The sequence below is a fragment of the Camellia sinensis genome, chromosome 8, assembly GCF_055761805.1.
Source record: "Camellia sinensis isolate YWXY chromosome 8, ASM5576180v1, whole genome shotgun sequence".
Classification (NCBI taxonomy): Eukaryota; Viridiplantae; Streptophyta; class Magnoliopsida; order Ericales; family Theaceae; genus Camellia; species Camellia sinensis.
The window spans coordinates 159,590,708-159,615,982 of record NC_138968.1 but is presented as its reverse complement, the minus strand read 5'-3'; the positions used below and the strand labels follow the sequence as shown (position 1 = coordinate 159,615,982).

Here is a 25,275-nt window from a genome sequence, read left to right as displayed (position 1 = left end):
GTAAATGGAAATGGTGTTACAAAAAGTAAAACAGTTGAAGCAATTGATGGTGAGAACAGCGATGCATTTCCTTCAGCAAATGGGAATGGTAAAAGCCAGAGTGCACCTGTTAAGTCTGCAGAAGCAGGCATGCCTGAAAATAGTCATGGAAGAAATGGGTTGACAACAGAAAGAGAAGCCAATAAGCATGAACTGCAGAATGGTGTTCACTGCCCCTCCAACATCTCAGGGTCAAAGAGAAAATCACTGGATGGAGATTCATGCATTTTGTTCACCAAAGATATTCATTCTCAGGAAAAACTTAAAGAATTCAAAGAAGTGTATGTTCCTTGTCTCATATGCTTCTGAAATTTTATTTGATGAGATATGAATGGATATGAATTTACCCTCATTATATGTTTGAATTTGATTTAGATGGTATATGCTTATGCTTGCTTATTTCAACATGATTGTATCCAATATAGTTGTTTTGTTGAAGTAGTTTTTCCAGCTGGGAGTCATCAAATATGACCTACTGGAGTGTTGCATCATTTATTGAGAATAAACAATGTGAATAATCTATTGAATAAATAATTTAAATAAACACAAAATAAAAAATAAGGGTATTCTCAAGAAACCTCTTATGATAATTTCTTTCTGCTTTTTTTCTCTTTTCTTTTCCCTTTTCTTTTTGTTTGAATTCAATTTCAACAGCCCCAAAAGGGAAGAAAACCAGAACTTCACGCCACCAAGAATTACAAATTTACAATCTATCCAACATGCAGATTTTATATATATATAGCACACACTCTATAAATCTTGGAAGAAGATTGTTCACTACAACCAAAAACTAATAAAAATTGTGATCAGTTGATTCAGATCAGTTGATTCAAAAAATTGTGGGTTTTACTATGGAGCCCAATGTAAATGACCCATAAGTTTGGCTTTGGCTTTGTGTCCTTCATTCAAATTTGCAATCTCCAAATACAGCAACCCAGATTGTAGTATCTATCTATCTATCTGTTATAACATGCAATGCGTGCACATTTTTTCCTGAATAATGAACACATTTTTTTTTTAATTTAAGAATTATTAAGGTCATTGCAACAAAAAAATATAATTAAATTTATCAATGAGTCAATTACTTTCACAACTGTCATTGAAACATACATAGTTAAATTCATTAATTAGTTCTAAATAATGCACTCAACATCAATTTTTTACATTCATTGTTCATCGCTAGAAATCCAGATCTAGGGTTTCGAAATGCAGAAACAGAGAGAGACAGAGAAGTAGAGAGAGAAAGTGATCGAATTTAAGCGGGAAAGAGATTACCTTTGCCAGTTGGGTCGCCTGATTTCTTTTCAGCTGCAAGATCTGAATCTTCTGTTACAAACCCAAAAAACTTAATCGGTTGTAGAGAGAGTTATATAATATGATAATCCAATCCACAAAACAGAGAGAGAGGTTTTACTTTCGGGTATGGTGAGGGTTTTGGAGAGAGAGAGCTTCTCGTCTGGGATTGGGACCAAACTTTTCTCACCGTCGAATTAGCTTCCGATTCAACTTTCTTGCTTGCTAGGACTCTGTTGCTGCTGCTCTCTCTCTCTTTCGCCTATCGTTGAGGAGGAAGAAGGTATGTTAAAGCAGAAGAACAAAGAGTGAGAGAGAGATAAGAGGGACAGTTGCGAGAGAGAGAGATAGAGGGAGTTGTAGAGACGTGTTTGGCAGACGTGGGAGAGAGAGAGAGGAGAGAGTGTTTGAGCGGGAAAAAAACTGATCTCAACCATTGATATAAATTTCAGATTAATCTCAGCCATTGGATCAAAATGTATCTCACATACATTTTATACATTTTCAAAAACCTTCTTCCCTTATTATATAGATATATATTTTTTATTTTTTTAATATTTTAAGTAATATTTTTAATTTTTAAATACACTTAACATAAATATACTTAAAATTTATAATATTTATGAAAAAATTTTTTAAAAAATTTATAAATACCAAAAATATAAACAGTAATGATAGACTCCACAAAGCATAACTCCTATAATCGAAAAATGATTTAAACCATTCATGTCACTATTAAAGATAAAAAAAAAAAATTAAACACATCACTCGTTAATATATTGGAGTTGTGGGAGTCCTCCTTTGTGGAGGTCACAAACATTTTTCAAACATAAAAAATGCGAAAATTTAATATATTTTTCATATTTTTATGTATTTATTGATTTTTTAAAAATATTTTACTTTTTAAATAAATCTAAATAAGATACATCTAAAATAATAAAAAGTTACTTAAATTTTTAAAATATCACTCAACCAAAAAAACGTAAAAAATAAAAAAATAATTTTTATAAAATTAAATTCAGAAAAATAATGGATACTTGAGTTTAATTCATATCAATTTCATCTCTGAATTTCACACATTTATTTTGATGTAAAAACATTGACAGGTAATTTCCTTAAAAACATTAAAAAAAGAAAAACTAGGCTAAACCCGCATCAAATATTAAAACAGCACTGCTGCAGGCACATAATTTTGGTGCACATCATGTGAGAGATTCCATGCATTCTGTGTACTACTAAAATTCTGTACAAACAATTTTGTTTTGCACTGATAGGCATTAATACATCTAATTATATCAAATATTATCAATTAAGGATTTTTTTAAGAAGTTAGTTAAAAGTTAATTTTTTGATTTTTTTAATTTTAAAAAATATATAAAAAAATAAAGAGGTGATGTGATCTAAAATAAGTTCAAAGTCAAAAATTAACTTTAACCATGTTCCCAAATTAACCCTAAATAACTAAACCCATTATTTATTTAACTTCAGTACTAGAATGAAAGTTTTTGAATATGTATTTTCACTCGTGTCTTTAGTCATTTAAGTAGAAAAAGTGATAAATTTCTTTCTAATGCCCTCCTCCAATTACTAGGGCTTCCTCTGAGGTTTGATTTTTTAAATAATTTTGTGATTTTGTAAAAATTTTGTGAAGTAAAAAACATGTGTTGGATTTATGAAAAATTATGATATAAAAATTAACTTAAAATATGAGATAATTGATTTTTAAAATTTTATTTTAAACTTAAAAATTAAGTTTCAAAAGGAAGCCTTAATAGAAATGACATAAATAGTGTATGTAAGATGCAATTGTTACGAATAAAAAATTAGAGATGAAAATAAAATAAGTGCTATACATAACGCAGCATTTGTGTAATTTATTAACCCAAAAAACAAAACAAAAAAAAATGTTTGAAACCTTAAAAAAAGTATTCATAATTTTAATATGACATAATATGTGTTAATTTTTGATTGGTTACATATTTAATGATAATAGACTCAACTCTCACATATATTATTGTGAGTGAATTTTGTAGATATAAATGTGTAGATCTCTAGGATTATTCAACAATCTCGAAATATACTCACGTGATATTCCATGATAATATATTGGTGAAGAAAATTGATTTTTTTTTTTCTTCTTCATAAAGTGAATATGCAAACAACTACCTCAATATGTCCGACAGAAAGTATTGTCTTTTAACATTCACAGAAAGTATTATCCGACAGAAAGTATTGATTTGGTGTGGATTATAGGGGTGATTTAATTTGAGAATTTGTGCCAGATTATTTGGTGTAGTTTCTATTTATAATTTTTTAGGCAGGAATAACTTAAATAAATTGAAAAAAATTAATTATTAGAAGCTAAAGAAAGAATACTTTTACATTTTACTTTTTGATTTTCAACTTTTAACTTATAATAAACGGTACGAAATAACACTTTCTCCATTTGTTTTGAGGTTATATAGATGGGAGGGGATTAGGATGGAGGTAAGGTTATTTAGTGTTATGTTTGTTTGTAGAGTTAGGGAGGGGATTAGGATGAAGGTGTGAAAACCCACATTTTATTATTTTTAAAAGAAGATAAATAAATAAATAAATTAATTTTATCCAGAGTCTATCTGAAATATGTATTACTGTAAAAGTTAGTTTTAAATTAATCCAATTCAATCACTAACAAAGAAAAAAAAAATAATAATAAATAAATAAATAGATAATAATAATTTTGTGGGTGTTCAATATTTGTTGTTTATAAATTATTTTAATTAGGATTCAATATAATAATTATTCTTACTAAATACTTTAGTTAAAAATCTTAGTGTGTCAATTTTCAGAAACCCACACACAAAAAAAAAAAGAAAAGGGAATCAAACCTTTGTAGAATTTTGGTGAAGGCTTTCCACATGTTGATTTGCATGCTTGTTTAGGGAAGAAAAGCTAATGATGCTCTTGGAATTGAGAGAAAGAAAACTTAGAATGAAGAGAATGAGAGAGAGAGAATGAGAGGGAGAGAGAGATGTCTTCAACTAGCATTCATATATATATATATATATATATGCATGCAAGCCTTCTTTGTGCATGCAAGCATTCGGTAGAAGAAAAAAAAAAAAAAAGAGGAGAGAAATCTCTTAAGCAACCAAGCTTAGTGATAGGAGATGAAGAAGAGTAGGAGATTAAGGAAGTCAAAATTCTCAACCATTTTGTCACCCTATTACTAAGTAAGAAAACTCTCTCAACCCTCTCATTTCTTTTTATTAGTGAAATTTTCATATTACTTCCTTGTGATTAAAATGACTACTCATAAATAGAAATTATATATATATGTGTAGGAATTTTGTGATCAAAATAGTCTGTTTTGAATATGGTAGCATGTTGCCTGAATTTTTAGACAATTTTATACTCATAATTTCGAGATGATTTCTTCTACAAAGTTGTTGATAATGATGTCTAGTTTATCCAAAAAAATTTGGAAACAATTTTCGAGCTTTCTACATATTTATACAAATTTTTAACTAAATCTGAAACTGTGTTGAGAATAATCTGTTTTGAATCTGCCATCATGTTTACCCGAATTTTTAGATAATTTTATACTCAAAATTTCGAGATGATTTATTCTACAAAGTTGTTAATAATGATGTCTAATTTATCCAAAAATTTTTGGAAACACTTTTTGAGCTTTCTATGAATTTATACAAATTTTTAACTAAATCTGAAACTGTGTTGAGAATAATCTGTTTTGAATCTGCCAGCATGTTTATCCGAATTTTTAGATAATTTTACACTCAAAATTTCGAGATGATTTCTTCTACAAAATTATTGATGATGATGTCTAATTTATCTAGAAATGTTTGGAAACAATTTTTGAGCTTTCTATGAATTTATACAAATTTCTAACTAAATCTGAAATTGTGAGACAGATTTTACCATGTATTTGAAAATTTATTTAAAATTCTATACTAAGCCAAATCTGGTAATTTCTAACTAAAAGATGAAATTTGAGAAGTCTAGTTTCATGATAAATTTTTAGATTATGGGTTTGATCTATAAATTTAAGCACGGAATTAATGTAAGGAAATGTGACAAATCTGTGTCATAAACACCTTTGGAATTTGTTTAGAATTATTTACAAGTTATTTTTGGAAAATGCTTTCTGAAAATAACCATAACATGTTTATTGAGTATCCTGTAGATTGATATGAATTTTAGAGTTGTATAAGTAATGTATTTATAATTTTATTTGCAAGATATATACTCTGAAAATTTTTCTGGACAGAATAAAATCACCACTTTAATATTATGCTAGTCTAATTTTGTAAATCAAAAATTTGTGCATGTGTGTATTTAGGGTTTAATTCTTGTATCTAAGTTATTATTTCATACCATGGTTTAAATAAATTGTTTATTTAAATTCTGTACTTTTATTTAGTATTGTGTGACACATGCAATATTTTATGATTGGGAATTTTAATGAATTGGTATAACATTACTTGTGATTAAAAATTTGGAATTATTTGTGATTAATATCAAAATTAACTGAAATGATTAACGGCATATACAAAGTTAACAATTGACGGTTAATACCAGTTGTTCGGGGTGAGTCTTGGTTTAAAGACTGTACGGGATTAAGAGTTGACGGTTAACACCGGTTGTTCAGGGTGAGCCCTGGTTTTGAGAATTCTCACGTAAATTGTGTTGCGGAACTCTAAGATGGCACGAGACTTATTTGACCCCTTTTCAGTATTCGGTTTTGGAATAAGGGTGGATGTGCAGGTAGCACACAGGGAGGTTACTTACCCCTGGCAGACCGTTTCCTTGGGGCAAACCACGGATGCCACTACTTGGGTATATAACTCCGGATGTGGGCATCCCTGGTAGTTACGGTTGGTAACACTTAAATATTTGACCAATGGAGGGTTTCAAATTAACCGTTGCCATGCTTAGTGGTTGGTAAGTTAAATCTCTTTGGTGAGATTTCGAGTGTCACCTAATTTATAAAAATTATTGAAATTATTCTAATGGTTGTAATTTATGTTTACAATTATATTGTTACCTCATGTTTAGAACCTCATTATTTTTCTCTTAAAAAGAATGGTAGGTTGGTTATGTTTTCTTACTGTGTTGCAAAACTCATGGTATATATTTTTGTTGCCCTGGCGTTTTATGCCAGGTTTTGGCGAGGAAATAATTGAAGCTGAAATGAAGTTGACGCTAACGTAGAGCGTTGGCTGACTTGAAATCATAGCTAAAGTCGAATAACTTTATTATCCTATATATCAGCTATTAAGGACCTTATAATTTCATTGATGTTGTATTTGGATAATGTTAAGTTTTTATTTAATATTATTTGAACCTTTGGTTATGTACGAGAGTTGGAATGCCCTATTAAGATGTCAACTTTTTAATTTATTAAGTCATTTTGTTTATTTAATTTCCCTTGATGTTTCAAAAAAAATTTTGGGGCGTCACAACATGGTATCAGAGCTCTAGGTTGGAATACCTAAGGACAGTGGGTAGAGGTTTAACCTCAATTGAGGAGTAGTATCATGTGTTAGAAGGAATAGAATTATGTAACTCATATTTTATGAGAGGTTTATGCTAATCATAGTAACTATCCTTGTTTGATCCTAACTAGTTTGACGCCAAATTTGTCGGATGTAAAATCATCACTTCTCTATCTTCATTGAACCTTTCCAATTCGACAAAGTATTGCCTTAAGATGATCAATTGGCAATTTTTGAGCGATGTTTATTGTATCTTGTATGTCGTTTTCTTGAAAACCGGTTGCACTCTTTTAATCCTTGCAGGGTGAAGAATCTTAGGTGTTTGGTTTGAAATATGTATGGCCAAACACAATTTCAATTCAAGTATCTAGTTTGGTCACCAGCTCCATAATCTTAACCCTATTAAAAGTTCAAAACTATCATGTCATCCGACTTTACCGTCTGCTCAAATTCCCTTTGAATTCTTATGCTAGTTATGCTATGGTCGTAGCCACGTCATACTCTTTCTTCTCTACTATAACTGTGTGAATCTTGGGATTAGAGCTTGAACGATTAGAAACACCTATGAGTGTAGCTTTACTGCTAAAAGGTCAAACTCGAGTAGATCTCGTATGCAAATCATGTGAACTAGGAGTCTCTAGTTTGCGTTTAACTTGTCTGTGACTCTAGATTATCTGAGACTATTGGTTCAAGTTTTCTTTACCGAAAAAAATAAAAATAAAAAAATAAAAATAAAAATCAAGGCAATGAATTAGGGGCATAGTTGAGTCAGTGATTCTATCTTCTCTCCCGCTCGAGTCACCTAGTCAGTGTATTCATACCGGTCAAGGTATTCATACCAGTCAGTGTATATAGATGTGTTTGGATTGTTTTGCTTCGTTTTTCTTTCGTTAAGTTATTTTGTGATTCAGGTCAGTATGGAATCAATATCCAATTCAGAGTTCAAATTCAATCATTCTCAAATTCAAATCAAACAAAATTATTTTCAAATTCAGAGTGATGTGCCAGTCATGCTATTGATGTACAGAACCTAAACTGATTTTATTGCAGTCTGGGGAGGACATCCCCGATTACAGAGACTCCAAAATAAAATAAAATAAAATAAAATAAAATAAAAAGACCCAAAGAAAAAAAATATATATATAAAAAAAAGAAAAGAAAAGAAAAAAAGAGGGATCTTGTTCTTCTTTCTCCTCCGGCAGACGGCCATACACCGACCTCATTTGCTTGACTCTCCCGTCGTTTTCTTCATCTCAATTTCGCTCTGGGAGACCTTTGAAGGCCCTGCCTCAAGAGAAGGCCCTGCCTTAGTGTTTTCACCAAGAGAGTTAACTCTTCGCTGACCATCAAAGGCAAAATACGACGGCGTTCTGAACCGGGCCATATAAGTGGCCTGTCGTTTTACCTCTTTATTCTCCATGGAGGTAGCCTTCCGTTTCAATTCTTTGTTCTTTGCCTTCAGCGCGCAAATCTCCGCTCGCGCATCCTTATACATATGCTGAAGCAAAGTGAGTTGGGCGTTAACCCGATGTACCTCACACGTCTTGTTTTGCAGACGATGAGACAGGTTAGTGACCGCGGCCACTGTCTCCATACACGACTTCAACGTGTAGTGGTTGGCCTCAATATCAGTTTGAGCAGCCATCACTTGCTCAACTGTTAGTGTAGAAAGACTAGGATGAGTAAGAGCAGGGGCACTTGGCCCAGAGGAGCTCGATGGATCATTAAGATCCGGAAAGAGAGAGAGAGGGTGAGACGAAGCCATGTATGGAAAGAGAGAGGAAAGAAGGGAGTCGCAGAGAAATGGCAGAAAATAGAAGATGAAGAGAAGAAGGGGATGAAAGATTGATGGAGAAGAGACAGAAGAAGAGAGTCATTAAGAAGAAGAGAAAAGAGTGATGAAGAAGAAGAAGACAGAATGGAAGAAGACAAAGAAGGAGAGAGAGCCGAGACGAGCTTGCAAATCGAGGAGGCTTACTTTTGTCGGCCAACCGATGCAAAAGCAAGCCTGCGTGTCAAACGCGGTTTTTGAAGGAAAAGAAAGAGGCGGGAGAGTTGTATGCATATATGTATATGAATTGTATATCTATGTATTATATATATTTGTTTACATATTTGGTCACAAGAGTGGCTTGGGTTCAGTGGTTCGGTTGTTGAGAATTAAAAGGCTAAACCTGAGGTTAGAGGTTCGAGCCCCCATAGCAACGAGTGTTTCTTTTGTTTTGTTTTGGTTTTTTTTTTATGTGTCTCGTACACCTATATATATATTTGTTTGAATATTTTGTCACAGGAGTGGCGTGGCTTAGTGGTTGAAAGAGCAAGAGACTAAGTTTGAGGACAGGGGTTCGAAACCTCGTATCCCCACATCCATGCATTTTGAGTGTTTCCTTTCTTTTTTTTTTTGCGTGTTCGGGAGGAAGATATTCTTAAGACTGCGTTTCGAACGCGTTACGGCCACTATGAACTAGTAATGATGCCATTCGACCTAACCTATGCACCAGGCGTGTTCATGAGCTTAATGAACAACATATTCACGCCTTACCTAGATCAATTTGTGGTAGTTTTCATAAATAATATTATGGTGTATTCCGAGTCTGAAGGAGACCATGAACAACATTTGAGAATAGTACTTCAAACTTTAAGATAAGGCTAGTAAATGTGAATTCTGGATGAAGGAAGTAAAGCTTTTGGGTCACGTGGTATCTGACAAGGGAATATCAGTAGACCCAACTAAAGTAGAAGCGGTGACAGAATGGAAGCAACCTAAGAACACATTTGAGATTCGTAGTTTCTTAGGATTGGCCGGTTACTATCGAAGATTCATTCAAGACTTTTCAAAATTGACCAAACCAATGACACATTTGACTCAAAAGAGGGTAAAGTTTGAATGGAACGAGTTTTGTGAAAATTCATTCCAAGAACTTAAAAAAAAAAAGATTGACGAGTGCCCCTATTCTCATAGTGCCAGAACGTGACGTTGGGTACAACGTGTATTGTGATGCTTCCAAAGAAGGTTTGGGGTGCGTATTGATGCAGAATGGCAAGGTGGTGGCATATGGATCAAGGCAATTAAAGAACCATGCGAAGAATCATCTCATCCATGACTTGGAGTCAGCAGCTATAGTTCACGCACTCAAAATTTGGAGACATCGTGGGACGGAAGAGTCAATATGGGAACGAGAAGATATGATACGTGCCAATTACCCTCAGCTTTTCGAGTCTAAAGGTATGAGTTAATTTCGAGGACGAATTTTTTTTTTTAGGAGGGTAGATTGTGAAAACCCACATTTTATTATTTTTAAAAGAAGATAAATAAATAAATTAATTAAATTTATCCAGAGTCTATCTGAAATATGTATTACTGTAAAAGTTAGTTTTAAATTAATCCAATTCAATCACTAACAAAGAAAAAAAATAATAATAAAAAATAAATAAATAATAATAATTTTGTGGGTGTTCAATATTTGTTGTTTATAAATTATTTTAATTAGGATTCAATATAATAATTATTCTTACTAAATACCTTAGTTAAAAATCTTAGTGTGTCAATTTTCAGAAATCTACACACAAAAAAAAAAAAAAAAAAAAGGGAATCAAACCTTTGCAGAATTTTGGTGGAGGCTTTCCACATGTTGATTTGCATGCTTGTTTAGGGAAGAAGAGCTAATGATGCTCTTTGAATTAAGAGAAAGAAAACTTAGAATGAAGAGAAAGAGAGAGAGAGAATGAGAGGGAGAGAGAGATGTCTTCAACTAGCATTTATATATATATATATGCATGCAAGCCTTCTTTGTGCATGCAAGCATTCGGTAGAAGAAAAAAAAAAAAAGAGAGGAGAGAAATATCTTAAGCAACCAAGCTTAGTGATAGGAGAGGAAGAAGAGTAGGAGATTAAGGAAGCCAAAATTCTCAACCATTTTGTCACCCTATTACTAAGTAAGAAAACCCTCTCAACCCTCTCATTTCTTTTTATTAGTGAAATTTTCAGATTACTTCCTTGTGATTAAAATGACTACTCATAAATAGAAATTATATATATATGCGTAGGAATTTTGTGATCAAAATAGTCTGTTTTGAATATGCTAGCATGTTGCCTGAATTTTTAGACAATTTTATACTCAGAATTTCGAGATGATTTCTTCTACAAAGTTGTTGATAATGATATCTAGTTTATCCAAAAAATTTTGGAAACAATTTTCGAGCTTTCTACGAATTTATACAAATTTTTAACTAAATCTGAAACTGTGTTGAGAATAATCTGTTTTGAATCTGCCATCATGTTTACCCGAATTTTTAGATAATTTTATACTCAAAATTTCGAGATGATTTCTTCTACAACGTTGTTGATAATGATGTCTAATTTATCCAGAAATTTTTGGAAACACTTTTTGAGCTTTCTTCGAATTTATACAAATTTTTAACTAAATCTGAAACTGTGTTGAGAATAATCTGTTTTGAATCTGCCAGCATGTTTACCCGAATTTTTAGATAATTTTACACTCAAAATTTTGAGATGATTTCTTCTACAAAATTATTGATGATGATGTCTAATTTATCTAGAAATTTTTGGAAACAATTTTTGAGCTTTCTACGAATTTATACAAATTTCTAACTAAATCTGAAACTGTGAGACAGATTTTACCATGTATTTGAAAATTTATTTAAAATTCTATACTAAGCCAAATTTGGTAATTTCTAACTAAAAGACGAAATTTGAGAAGTCTAGTTTCATGATAAATTTTTAGATTATGGGTTTGATCTATAAATTTAAGCACGGAATTAATGTAAGGAAATGTGACAAATCTGTGTCATAAACACCCTTGGAATTTGTTTATAATTATTTATAATTTATTTTTGGAAAATGCTTTCTGAAAAATAACCATAACATGTTTATTGAGTATCCTGTAGATTGATATGAATTTTAGAGTTGTATAAGTAATGTATTTATAATTATATTTGCAAGATATATACTCTGAAAATTTTTCTGGACAGAATAAAATCACCACTTTAATATTATGCTAGTCTAATTTTGTAAATCAAAAATTTGTGCATGTGTGTATTTAGGGTTTAATTCTTGTATCTAAGTTATTATTTCATACCATGGTTTAAATAAATTGTTTATTTAAATTCTGTACTTTTATTTAGTATTGTGTGACACATGCAATATTTTATGATTGAGAATTTTAATGAATTGGTATAACATTACTTGTGATTAAAAATTTGGAATTATTTGTGATTAATATCAAAATTAACTGAAATGATTAACGGCATATACAAAGTTAACAATTGACGGTTAATACCAGTTATTCGGGGTGAGTCTTGGTTTAAAGACTGTACGGGATTAAGAGTTGACGGTTAACACCGGTTGTTCAGGGTGAGCCCTGGTTTTGAGAATTCTCACGTAAATTGTGTTGCGGAACTCTAAGATGGCACGAGACTTATTTGACCCCTTTTCGGTATTCGGTTTTGGAATAAGGGTGGATGTGCAGGTGGCATACAGGGAGGTTACTTACCCCTGGCAGACCGTTTCCTTGGGGCAAACCACGGATGCCACTACTTGGGTATATAACTCCGGATGTGGGCATCCCTGGTAGTTACGGTTGGTAACACTTAAATATTTGACCAAGGGAGGATTTCAAATTAACCGTTGCCATGCTTAGTGGTTGGTAAGTTAAATCTCTTTGGTGAGATTTCGAGTGTCACCTAATTTATTAAAATTATTGAAATTATTCTAATGGTTGTAATTTATGTTTACAATTATATTGTTATCTCATGTTTAGAACCTCATTATTTTTCTCTTAAAAAGAATGGTAGGTTGGTTATGTTTTCTTACTGTGTTGCAAAACTCATGGCATATATTTTTGTTGCCCTGGCGTTTTATGCCAGGTTTTGGCGAGGAAATAATTGAAGCTGAAATGAAGTTGACGCTAATGTAGAGCCTTGGCTGACTTGAAATCATAGCTAAAGTCGAATAACTTTATTATCCTATATATCAGCTATTAAGGACCTTATAATTTCATTGATGTTGTATTTGGATAATATTAAGTTTTTATTTAATATTATTTGAACCTTTGGTTATGTACGAGAGTTGGAATGCCCTATTAAGATGTCAACTTTTTAGTTTATTAAGTCATTTTGTTTATTTAATTTCCCTTGATGTTTCAAAAAAAATTTTGGGACGTCACAGAAGGAGGTGACATAGATGAAGGTTGGAAGGGAGATTGAGATGAAGGAGATAGAGATGATATTAGAAAAATAGTGAGGGGATTATAAATTTTTTTATTTTTTATATATTGGGAATTTTTTTTAAAAATATTAATGTTTAATTTTTTATATTTTTTTATTTAAAAATAATTTAACAATTTTTACACTACCAACTATCATCAAAACAAACATAATTTTACTTAATCCCCTCACTATTAATCTCCTTCTTTCTATCTCTGAAAATAAATGAGATCTAAAGAAAAATAAGTGAAAACATTAATTAGTGTCACTGCTAATAATGTGACAATGAATCCCATCCATTATCACAATGTTTTTTTTTTAATTAATGAATGCCATATGTGATTGCTCTAGAGCATTTTTAGTGGTGTCTATCATTGCACCCACTCCCTATCATTGCCCCACTTTAAGCTAGTGATTCGAACACTGAACCAACCCCTATCGGCGAAGAAGATTGATTCAGTAACATGAGATATATAAATGAATGTTGATTGGTGAGTGAATAAGGCACGCCATACGCCGGAACTATTGTATAATTTTTCAAATAAAACAGACATCACATTCGTCGAATTACAGTGGGGATGTAATCTAGGACGATGGACATCCAAATCCCAACGGATCTGATCCGGCAAGTCCAGACCTCGCTGCGGGAGGACGCCGGTCTCTCCTCCTACGACCCGCACGATCCGACCCTCCCCGCCCTCTCTTCGCTCCGCGAATTGGTCGCCGGATTCGATCCGTCGCCGCCTTACCTGCGGTGCAAGCATTGCAACGGCAGGCTTATGAGAGGGGTGCAATCGATGATATGCGTGTACTGTGGCAAAAACCAGTCCAAGGACCTTCCTCCTCAGCCAATTATCTTCAAATCCACATTTGGGTATCAATGGTTGCTTCAGTCTTTGGACTTAGATGGATCGGCAAGTGTCTATCTACTCTCTCTCAATTACATGTGCAAGTATTTTTAGCTGGTTTTTTTTTTGGTTATAATTATGTAAAATTGTCCAGTTGTGCAAATTTCGCATTGGGGTTAATGGGAAGATTGCAGTTTTTAGGGTTCATTATAAATAAGGGAAACCAACTATGTGAAAACCGGATTCAAGCATAAATTCTGAGTGAAAGCTTCAATAATGGAAGAATGGTCGATGTGTTCAAAATTTTGAGTAAATATTTGAGTCTCCCTTGATTTGGGTAAAATTTTTGAGCAAAATTCAATTTAAAATAAGGTTTGAGTCAAAGAGTGGAGGTAGCATTGAGTGATTTTTACTGCGAATTTAAATTTGATATACACATAGGTTTGAGTCAAGATTTGAGATATTGCGGTGGAAAAGAAATGGTGCATTTGTTTTTTGGTTATTTCTGTTTAGAATGAATACAAATTGAAAATTTGAAGTTGGTGGGTTGTTGTTGGTCAAAAATTTTGGGAATGAGCTTATTTTACTGTGGGTGTTTTGGGTTTTCAATTTGAGTTTTTTCTGCGGTGATGATTTCCATGTTGTGGAACAGTGATGAATACACATGATGCTGCTAGCAGGATAGTTACGACACTGCTTTATTTGCTGGAGATTAGGAAATGTAATTAAAGAGTGAAGTTTTAAAGTCCACTTGGTTTCTTGGGATTCCCATTATGGGTGTGAAGGAAACTACATTTTGTTTTGTACCCTTTTGGGAACAGGGAAGGGGGGGGGGGGGGTCTTGAATGGTGGAGGTGGATTGCAAATAGATCTATTAAGTATTGTATGAGACCAACTATAGTTTAGACCCAAAAACTAGGTATGGTTTTGTTCTGTCATAGTTTTTTGAATCCTGGAACTAAATTTTATCGAATTGATTGATTGGCATTTGTTTGTTGAAATCGATATCTTATTTTGCAGGAGTCTGTAGGACCATCCATTGAAGAAAATGAACTAAACAGAGGACATAATACACCAGAAGATGAAATTGCATTGTCTGATCTCTTGAATTTAGAAATAACATGGCCAGCTAAGACTGAGTCAGAAAAAACCGAGCATAGTCTTACAAACAGTGCACAAGTGCAGAGCAAAAGTTCTTTAAACTTGGCTGGAGTTGACTTGGATAACTTTTTCACTGAATCAAAGAGGGACTTTGTTTCTAATGCATTGGAAGAACAGCCAGAAATTAACAAGCAGAGTGAGAATGTAGAAATGAATGCATTTGCCAGCCAAGAAAATTTTAGCTTATTTCAGAACGTTCAGCATTCCGAGACACCAGTCAGCACTTCTGAAGTAAAGCATGATGACGGGTTCTCTGGTTGGAAGGCAGATTTTCAGTCTGCTGATTCTGGAAATCAGCACGAGGGTGCAAGATCATTTGACCCTTTTGTCGGATCTGCGGTTGATCTTTCTGCTCACATGGATTCCATGTTTGGACCTGGAAAAGACGTAGCAGATGAAAAATCAGCTTCAACCCCTTTGGCTTTAGCTACTAATGATGACTTCTTGGCATCTCCCCAGGCTGACAAGGTTGATGAAACCAGCAGAAGTAAGGACGGCATAACAGCAGATAATTTGTACAATGATTCTTCCACAACTATTGATTGGTTTCCAGATGATCAATGGCTAACCAATAGCATGATTGTGCCCGACAATAAGACAAGCAGTGAAGACGATGATTCGTTTGGTGTTTGGAATGATTTTACAAGCTCTACTAGTGCACAAAATCCTTCTAAGAATTCTTTGACACAATGTGGTAATCAGATTGCCACTACTGATGAAAAGACATCAGATATAATTTTTCCCAGCTCAACCAACAACTTTCAAGCAATGAATTTTGGTAGTTTTTCACAACCAGATCTCTTTTCTGGATCATTTAGCAATCAAAATGGTTCTTTTGAAGTGAATAATACACAGTCAGGAGTCCCTGCCTTGGACAGGTGTGTTCTCTCAGAATGCTTTTGTTTTGGTGTGTGTGTGTGTGTGTGGTTAAAATTCCATTTCTCCATCAAGTTTTCAACAAATTGCTATAAGAGCTTGTTAGAATGGATCTTCGAGAACTCTATTTAGGTCTAGAGTGCATCAGCTTCTTGTTTTGCATATCCAAGTTTTTCTTTCTTTCTTTTTTTAAATCTTTGCTTGTCTTTTGCTTTGCATTCCTGGTATCAACAAATAAATTCACGAGGTTGAAATCAATTTCTCAATATAGTTTTGGATTTCCTGTGAGTTGAACTTATCAGCTTTATCTTTTATGTACTTAATGCATGTTTAGGATGGCTGATGTAAAAGTTGAAGGAGTGACTGTTGGACAAGCAGATGAAGGCGGAGATATGTTCAACTCAGCTGTACAGTCCAAGGACGACGTGGAGAGTCTGTTGTCACAGATGCATGATCTTTCTTTCATGCTCAAGAGCAATCTTTCAGTCCCCTCAAAGTAAAATTTTCTAACATTTTCAATATATTATGACCCACTTTTTAGTTCTTTGAACTTTTATTATGCAGTTGTTCATTATTCCATATGTATTCCAGTTTATGGCCTTGTATCCTGTCGGCCTCACAGAGACTTATTGTAATTCACCTTAGGCCTTGATGCTATGTATAGAAATTTAGCAATCAGATTGGCAGTAGGTTCATTGCTTTGATTCAAAATTGCTGACTCAATCAATTGCTTAGCATCAGTAGTGTTATAACTCACCCCTGAACTCTCTCGTTTTGCAGCCTACTCTTTAATATTATGGCCATGATTCATTTATTTTCATGAAAATTAATTCGGTACATTTTAACCTCTGAGAATGTTAGTAAATACTATTGACATAGCCTATTGCCGACTTTAACACCACATACATTTTTAACACGCCTTTTGATGCGTGACTTTGTGACATGTCTGTAACAAAATCCTTTGGATTTTTTTTCTTGTTCATTTAGGTTTTCTGTATCATTGTATTGTCGCCTAGCAATGTTTAGGGTTACTAAAATTTGTGTTTAGATTGAGCATATAGAATTCATGAGAGACCTTTAGTATAATCCAAAATAATTTTATTATTTTTTAGAGTTGCTAGGTCTAAAGTATATAGATAAAAATGGCATGTGCATTGATCAAGCTTTGTGAAGTTTAAAGGATTGTATTTGTGTAGATTGACACAATTAGTGGAGATCTGGAAGTACAAATGAGAGATTGGACAGACATGGATGCAGTTCTACAAAGCCCGTCTTATAATTTTTAAGGGCAAAACAATAATTTCATTAGATAAATGGATGGTAACCGTAAGTTTCATTCAAGACTCAATTCCTTCTTAAAGCTCAACCCATTGAGGTCCATTTACACAAGTGCACAAACAATAATACCAAGGCCCCTGACTTGAATATGGTGGATAAGGGAATCCTGTACTTCCCTTTCCCAAATAGCCCTTTCAAATATGACCAGAAGCACAACACTACATACACACTACACATGACCTCCCCTACCCCTGACCCATCTCCACTGCTAGCCACCAATCGGAACCCTAACAATCTGACGGCCAACGCTGTCAAATTCACCAACAAAACAGTGGTGCCGGGTATGAAAATTGGGGACTCGTCGAATGTGAACCTTCCGGCATTAGCTTCGTTGTCGTCATTGCCAGTTGACTGGTCCTTTTGGGTTACTTCAAACACTGTGTCTGATAGTCCTAAGAGCTTCAGTATAACACTGAAAGTTCCGAGCAACCATGCACTCATGGCTGTTACTCTCAACATTCTTTGATTGTTCCACCATGCCCTGGTTGAGAGGCCGGTTCGAAGGTACTCCCACAGGGTGTAGAGGTTGTATATGATAAAAAGGTCTACAGGTATCTGTAAGGCTGGGTCTCCGACCTGCATGAACAAAACATAAGGATGTTACTAGAATTTTAGCAAATAGGTTGACTCATCTAGCTTGACCAAATGATGATAAATGAAATTTTGGTCAGTTGAGGTTCAATAGGTGCTGTACAACTCATTAAATGCACCATCACCCAATTGGGTTTGATCATCAACTAGATTAAGGATCTGCTCACCTTGGGCAAGAAGCGTGAGTTAGTGTTGATACAATAGGCTGGCAGAATAGCGTAACACAGCTCAGGTAAGGAACGCAGTCCCCACAGTAAAATCCACATGTAGGCGAGGGATTGGCGAAACTGGAGGCTCCCTTTGAGGGTAAGAATGAGTGGGCTTTTTGGGCTGAAGAAGATTTCAAGGAGGCCAGCGGCCCACCTCTTCTTTTGGATCAACGATACCGGCCCACTAGAGGGTGCACAGCCTAGAAATGCAGGTGGGTCAGGTGAACAATAGGCTGATCTCCAGCCCCTCCCATGGATAGTGAGTCCTGTGAGCATATCTTCTGATGTAGATCCATAAATCAAACCAACCTGGAATCAGAATGTATTTTAAGATTTAAAAAACTTTGGATTTCTTTTGTGACAAATTTGATTAGGAATGACCACCTGTGTGGTGCAGGGCAGTGTGGGGTTTGTGGTATTCCATCCTTGTCTCATTAGGAGAAATCGGGGAGGTGGAGGTGCTAGGTAATTTGCCACCCGTAAAGGGGACGATACTAATAAGAAAGATGATATGACATATGGTGGATAATGATTGATTTGTTATAAAAATTAAAGAAGAGAGATAGATAGATGAAAATAAGAGATATTATTAACATTTTGATAATTTAATTTTATTACATTTAATAAAGTACGTCCCATTCCGGTTTCTTATAAACTAGGGTGGGGAAACTTGCACGGAAGGGACATGGGCTTGGGATGGAGGCATGGGAAATCGCCATCCTTCAATTAAATTTAATGGGGGTGAGTTGTTTTTTTTTTTTCTCTTATAGTTTTATGAAATTAAAAAAATAATAAAAATAAACAGAAATGTGTGTCACCTCTCTACCCCATCGGGTACCATACTCATAGCTGCAGCCAGCAACTTGGTAGGCTGCATCAATGGAATTTGACAGATCATGTGGCTGTGGTTGTTGTGAACTAGCAGTCTTCAAGCCTGATGATAAAATCTGAGCCGCTGATTTTGTGAGTTCCATCGATCTTCCAAAGATTTCTTGTAAAGCCTCATTGCTTAATTTCCCTAACAATAATATAAAAAAGAATAATAAAAATAAATAGGGTTGGTCCAAGTCTTTCAATATTTCTAGGTGCAAAATTGAAATTCATATTCATGTAGTACACATACAAAGAAGAAAAACACTATGAGGAATTGTAATTTATAACTGAGAAAATTTATAGGAATTTTTAAAAAAATAAAAATAAAATAGTTGTTCTACTTGCAAAGTAATCTTTCACAAGAAAGGATCATGGAATAGAAAAAGGGCGAGTCTCACTATTTGTGTTTCAAAAAAAATAAATAGTAAGTGTGTTTTTAAAAATAAATTAGTCCAGATCATCGAAATGAGACTGGGCTGGATAAAGATTTAGGTCCAAAAAAAAAGTAGGAAGGGACTATCAAAGGTAATAATATTTTTTAGACATATTTAAAGAAATCTTTACTCGCTAAAAAATTGACAGGAGTAACCTAGACGAGCCAACAAAGTATGAGGAATCAGAGATGCTCCCTCAAGACAAGTTTATAAACAAGTTTAAACTATAACTTGACCCCAATTTTAACATAATTCTAGCCAACATGTTATTGTAATAAGTAATATAGGTTGGTTGACTTACCATTAATAATATCTTTCTCATCTGGTGATAAGCCATAAATAACTTTTCGTCTATGAAAACATCCTGTTCCTGAATAGTTTGGTCCTTGAATCCCTACTATTCCACTTATTACACACTGATCATTCACACATTTATAAGAAAAAAAAGTTTGACCTGTTATCACACAGTATGACTTCTAGCAAAGTGTTCTTATATGGATATATAACATTGAAAATGCTCATATATATATATATATATATATGAGCAAAACAAGCCACGAATCAAAGTTTACCAATTAAATACAGTACTTTGTCTGAAAAAGAAATATTGAAGCAACAGCAGCATCAAATATAATCATAATCAAAAACAAAATCATTAAGGTAGTTGGAGGATCTCCAACGCTTTATCAAAATTTTCATCAAATTTGAATAAAAATTTAATGAAAATTTGATCTGATATGATGCATTTTAATTGTTTCATCAAATCTGGCAGGTTTAGAGTAAATTTTCCCAAAACCGATTGTCCGGGAGGTCATCCACCCGGTTGTCTACCAACGGTCACTTGCAAAATTTGATGAAAAAACGCTTCATTTGAAAAAAAAAGTACTGCTTCATTCTTTTGATACCAACACGATAAAACAATTGGAGTACTGTTTTCATCAATTTTTTATCAAATTTAAATTTGATGAAAGATCTGATGAAACTTAAGAGATGACTTTAAATATGAGTTTGTATTGTTACTGACATCAAAATAATAAGTATTAAAATCTCTGGACAATAAGAAACGACTATTGTGTAGATATAGGGTTATTTTAGAGTTGGATACCCCAACCCAAGTCAAGTCCATTTATAACCCTCAAAAGGCTTAATTTTCATCTTCTTGTTGCGCATTTTCTTCACCGTCCTCCCTGAAAAGGAAAATTTCCAGGTACTCCTCATCTTTCCACTTGTAAGTGGAGAGTGAAACCAGACTTTCAACAAACAAAGCAGCATCATAATTGAAACTCCAACTAAGTGGGATTTTTTTAGTCCCAACTCACTTCCAATTCACTTGCTAAACGGCAGCTAAGCTTTGTTAAGTCATTAATTTAGTCCAACTGATAAGAACTATTAAAAATTGAACAATATCAAAGGTGAAATGATCAATTCAAAAGAGAATCGACTATTTAAATTGGATATTATCCCATCAATCTCTTTAGTGAGAGTAAATAGACTATCTTAATTCTTGATTTTAGTCCAATTTCTAAAAAGATGCTATTATTAGTTGGACTAAATTGATACAATGTGAAAATTTTTAAAGTAAAATTTATACAATTAAAACTATGGGAGACTAATACTGTGTTTGGTTAGGGGATTTGGAGAGGGGATTTGGAAAGAAAAATGAAAAAGGTAAGTGAAATGTGAATAAAACATGTTTATATTTCACCTAGTTTCACACACCTTTTCCTTTCCAAATCCCTCCTCAAATCCCCCAACCAAACACAACATAAAGGAAAATTCTAATATACACCCATTTAAAAAGGATGTATCATATGCACCCATAGTTATGACATTTTTTTCTTTAGTTATAACATTATATATTTTAGTAATGATTCATGAGTTTTTTAGTTATACCTTACGTTGTGTTTAGTAATGACATTTTTTTTTTATAAAAATTATGACTCAAAAAATTAAAATTATGTCATTTTTTTTTAATTATAAGGTGCAGCACACTATAACGTTTCCCGAGACTAAATTAACACAAAATGCAAAAATATAGGGATTACGAGTTAATTTGTCCTATGTTGTTTATAGAATAATAAGAGTAATAAATTAATAATACACAAATAAAATTCTGTACTCACGTTTTTTTCCCGGAAAGATGTGACTGTTTATCTTCATTTCATTTCTAACTAAAAAGAAACACCTTTTAAGTATGACTTAAAATCTTCATAATGTTATTACTATCGCTTCATTTTGATTGAGTTTTTTTTTTTTTTTTTTAATAATAAAAGTACTGTTTTGCAATTGGTAATTATAGAAGAAGATTTGAATTTGCTCACTTCTTGTAAAACCACAAACTGATTTCCAAAAGGGTCGTCCTTCAATCCATCATAGTAGATTTGGGGAAACTGAACAAATGCGGTGTCCCTTTCGTTGTTGTTGGCACCCAAAAACAAACACATTGCGTGCAGAACCATTTGGGGATTGTTGACATACATATCACAGTCCACATTCAGCATCAATGGAGCATTTGTCATCACTCCTGATACTCTTCCCTGTTGTTAGTCGCACCACAATTCTAAGCTTTTAAAAAAGTGAGTTTTATTATATAGACAGGGCACACAAATAACATAATTAGATTTTAATATTTTCAAAATAACAAAATCACTAATGCTGTGTTTGGTTGGGAGATTTGGGGAGGGATTTGGAAAGGGAAATGGAAAAGGTAGGTGAAATGTGAATAAAACATTCATATATTTCACCTAGTTTCACACACCTTTTCCCTTTCCCTTTCTAAATTCCTTCCCAAATCCCCTAACCAAACACAACATAAAGATATTCTTACCAGAACATTCATAGCACCAGCTTTGAAATGATGAGAATGCTTTGGATGTTTCTCTCTGGATATATAGATTAAATGAGGCACTCCATTTGCAATGCCTTTCTTGTTCTCCCATATGACCTAAGATAATATACGATGAGATCAAACATAATTCACAAACAAACTTATTGGTCCTTTTTAATATATTTATCATTCATGAAAAAAAATCAAATTAATCGGAAATGCATACCCCATTTTCAGATCCTATTTTTTAAAAAACAAATTATCAAAATCATGCTAGCCGTTTATATTTTTTAAAAACAAATGTAATTTTGTTATGAGGCTACAAATATCAAATTAATTTAATTTTTTCCAGTGATGATCTATTCAATAAATTTATAATATGAATAGTTCAAATGATCGAAATAGGCACAGAACAAAACCTCCCATAAACGTCAGAGCACAAATTAATGAAGTACCTTAATGATAGAAGCATGGTTTTTGCGTTGTACATTAGCAAAATCAGCGAAGTTCCCACTAAGTTGACAAGGCATGTCCCTTTTGGATGCATCTTCTATTTTTTGGCTAAGTTGTTCATATTCATCCTACACAACCCAATACAACACAAACAAACAGATGATGAACACAAAGATTATTGGCCCTCATGATATATGCAACAAACAGTTTTTCTAATTTTGCTTCTCCATATTTTAATTGTTTCATTTTCATCCTAACGTATTGAATGTGTGTTAAAAATAATTTCTATGACTAACATCGTTAATATTCATTGTCAGAATCATATTTTTTAAATAAAAAATTACACCTTAGTCGAAAAAAAATCATTTACAAATTCATACAATTGAAATGTTGAGGAGCGAAAAACAATACAAAGTGTATACTTTCGCGACTAAAAATGTAATTTACTTTTTTTGTTTTTTTTTTCTTTTTTGGTTCCAAAATACTCTTAATTCTAACTATAAATATTGACAACTTCACAATTTGGGACCACAATACTCTTAATTCTTATGATAAGTATTGACGACTACAATAATTGGGACTCATTAAACACTCATTTAATATAAGGATATAATTGACGGATTTGAGCCATTTGAGCCACAAAATTTTGAGCTACCAAATATTTTCCAATAATAAAATGCAATACACAGACCCAAAAGCATAATTAGGCCAAAAAATTCATTAAAACCTGTAATTGAGATTGGAGGAATAATTTTCTTTTTTTCACATTTGGTAGAAGGTGTATTAGAGGAATACCATATTCAAATCCAGAGATCACATGTTAAAATTACCTTAATCTTTTTCCAATCTTGTTGGAACTGGGGTGAAACATCCTGAGATGAAACAGGCTCACAAGAGAAGAATCGAAAGGGAGCTCTGACTTGAATTGAATATTTTTTACAGAAAGGAACCCATAGCTGGGCGAATTTAGAAGCTTCCAGAAGAGAGTAGAAGGTGAGAGGGGAACATCCATCGTCAGAGACATAGCAAGCCAACTTATCAGCTGGGTAATCTACTGCTAACAAGGATAGCACCGTGTTCACTGTCAGGATAGGTGGTTCCAGAATAGGGTCTGCTGTTGTAACAAATATGTCTACTGAAGGTAGCTCAGGCTTCCTATTTCACTCACCAAAAAAAACCCAAACATGTCATTATGGACATAATGAAGAATAACATAAATTAACAAAAAAATTAGATAGAAAGACCAAATTAAAATTAGATTTAAAAGTATACGGACCAAATTATTAAAATTAAAATTATAGGGTCTAAAGTAAAATTTAAGTCATGCTACAAAACAAACCAGATTTAAAAATAAATCAAAACAAAGTAAATCATGTGATGGACATCGTGAAGAAGAAGAATGAATAAACCAATAGTATGAATATACCATTGCAAGAGATTTTGAGGGTATGTTTTGTAGTCAACTTGGTTCCATTTAGTGCTGACAGTGAGAAGCCAGATGAAAGTGAAGCATGACTCGCACAAAAACGCTAAGAGCCAACTGAGTCCATGATCTTTGAAAGAGAGGAGACGATAAACTAAGAGAGAGAGGAGGAGGAAGAGGATAATGAGTTCGACAGCTCGAGCTATGTTGTTTTTCCGAGCGACTCGTTCGTAGAGGGGTAAAGAAATAGGGTTGGTCATTCAGAGAAACAAGAGGTTTATGCTTTCAATGTTCTTAATAGAGAGAGAGAGAGTTTGTAAATGGAGGAGAGCTTTGTGCCTTCTTGTTATGGTTATTTAAAAGAGAGTTTGCAAATGGAGGAGAGCTTTGTGCCTTCTTGTTGAGGTTATTTTATTACGTTCTCTAATTTTGAATTCATAACCAATTTCTAATGATTTGGCAAGTACTCATTGGATATATTTTATGTTCAGAGTAGATTAAGACCATTAAAAAACAGATCACTAACGGTTCTAATGAGTTAGAAAATATAAAACAAAAAAAAATCTTAATAAGAGGTTTATTTGGGGTCCAAAACATTTTCTTTATATTATACCAGTGGTATAGATGTTGTATTTTAAATTCCTCTATTCCTTGTTGCAAATAACTTGTGGGTACATATTTCGAAATTTAATTATTTAAAAAAAAAAATATTCACATAATTTAACAATTTTGAGAATTTTAAAATATAACTACAAAAGATTTAAAAATTAAGATTCAAACAAGTTGACTCGAACTACAAAGTGTTTGAACTTAACTCGTTGGACATTTGTCAAAGCTCAAACAAGTGCAAAATTGAGAAGCCCTACATATTTTATTTACAACAATGGAAAAATGAATTTTTACATTACAAATAATATACAAAATTTAATTAATATTTAAATATAAAAGAGATTTACTTTAGCTTAGTGATTTGTGTTAGGGCTAGAATTTGAAGGTTGAAAAAAAGGAAGTGAATTATAATATAAATTGGAGGGTGTTGTTTGGCTTTGTAGAGTTCATCACGGTTCTGTTTTGATAATCTAAATTATTCATTTTATTAGGCATTTTGTGTATATTATTCATACAAAAAAATAGGTCGATCTAATACTCCTAACGTATTTATCACGTTTGTCACAAAAACATAAATA

At 33.1% G+C, this 25,275-nt stretch overlaps 2 protein-coding genes and 1 long non-coding RNA gene across 3 annotated transcripts; 1 reads left to right on the top strand and 2 right to left on the bottom strand.

The window, feature by feature from the left end:
* Positions 1-1,594, bottom strand: LOC114320074 (uncharacterized). Its single transcript, XR_014338566.1, has 3 exons — positions 1,454-1,594; positions 1,315-1,365; positions 1-133 (listed from the first exon to the last, which is right to left on the bottom strand). It is a non-coding gene; the product is annotated as an uncharacterized LOC114320074 (long non-coding RNA).
* An 11,762-nt stretch (positions 1,595-13,356) lies between these two features.
* On the top strand, positions 13,357-16,651 carry LOC145797256 (uncharacterized). The gene is made up of 3 exons (XM_082883934.1): positions 13,357-13,969; positions 14,924-15,942; positions 16,275-16,651. The coding sequence occupies exons 1-3, from the start codon at positions 13,649-13,651 to the stop codon at positions 16,438-16,440; spliced, it is 1,506 nt and encodes a 501-aa protein (XP_082740060.1). The 5' UTR covers positions 13,357-13,648; the 3' UTR covers positions 16,441-16,651.
* A 546-nt stretch (positions 16,652-17,197) lies between these two features.
* Positions 17,198-24,479, bottom strand: LOC114320094 (cellulose synthase-like protein H1). The gene is made up of 9 exons (XM_082883933.1): positions 24,092-24,479; positions 23,496-23,820; positions 22,668-22,793; positions 22,213-22,329; positions 21,707-21,922; positions 19,687-19,801; positions 18,897-19,096; positions 18,037-18,387; positions 17,198-17,854 (listed from the first exon to the last, which is right to left on the bottom strand). Exons 1-9 carry the CDS (start codon positions 24,346-24,348, stop codon positions 17,303-17,305), a joined length of 2,259 nt encoding a protein of 752 aa, XP_082740059.1. The 5' UTR covers positions 24,349-24,479; the 3' UTR covers positions 17,198-17,302.
* Between the last annotated feature and the right edge of the window lie 796 nt (positions 24,480-25,275).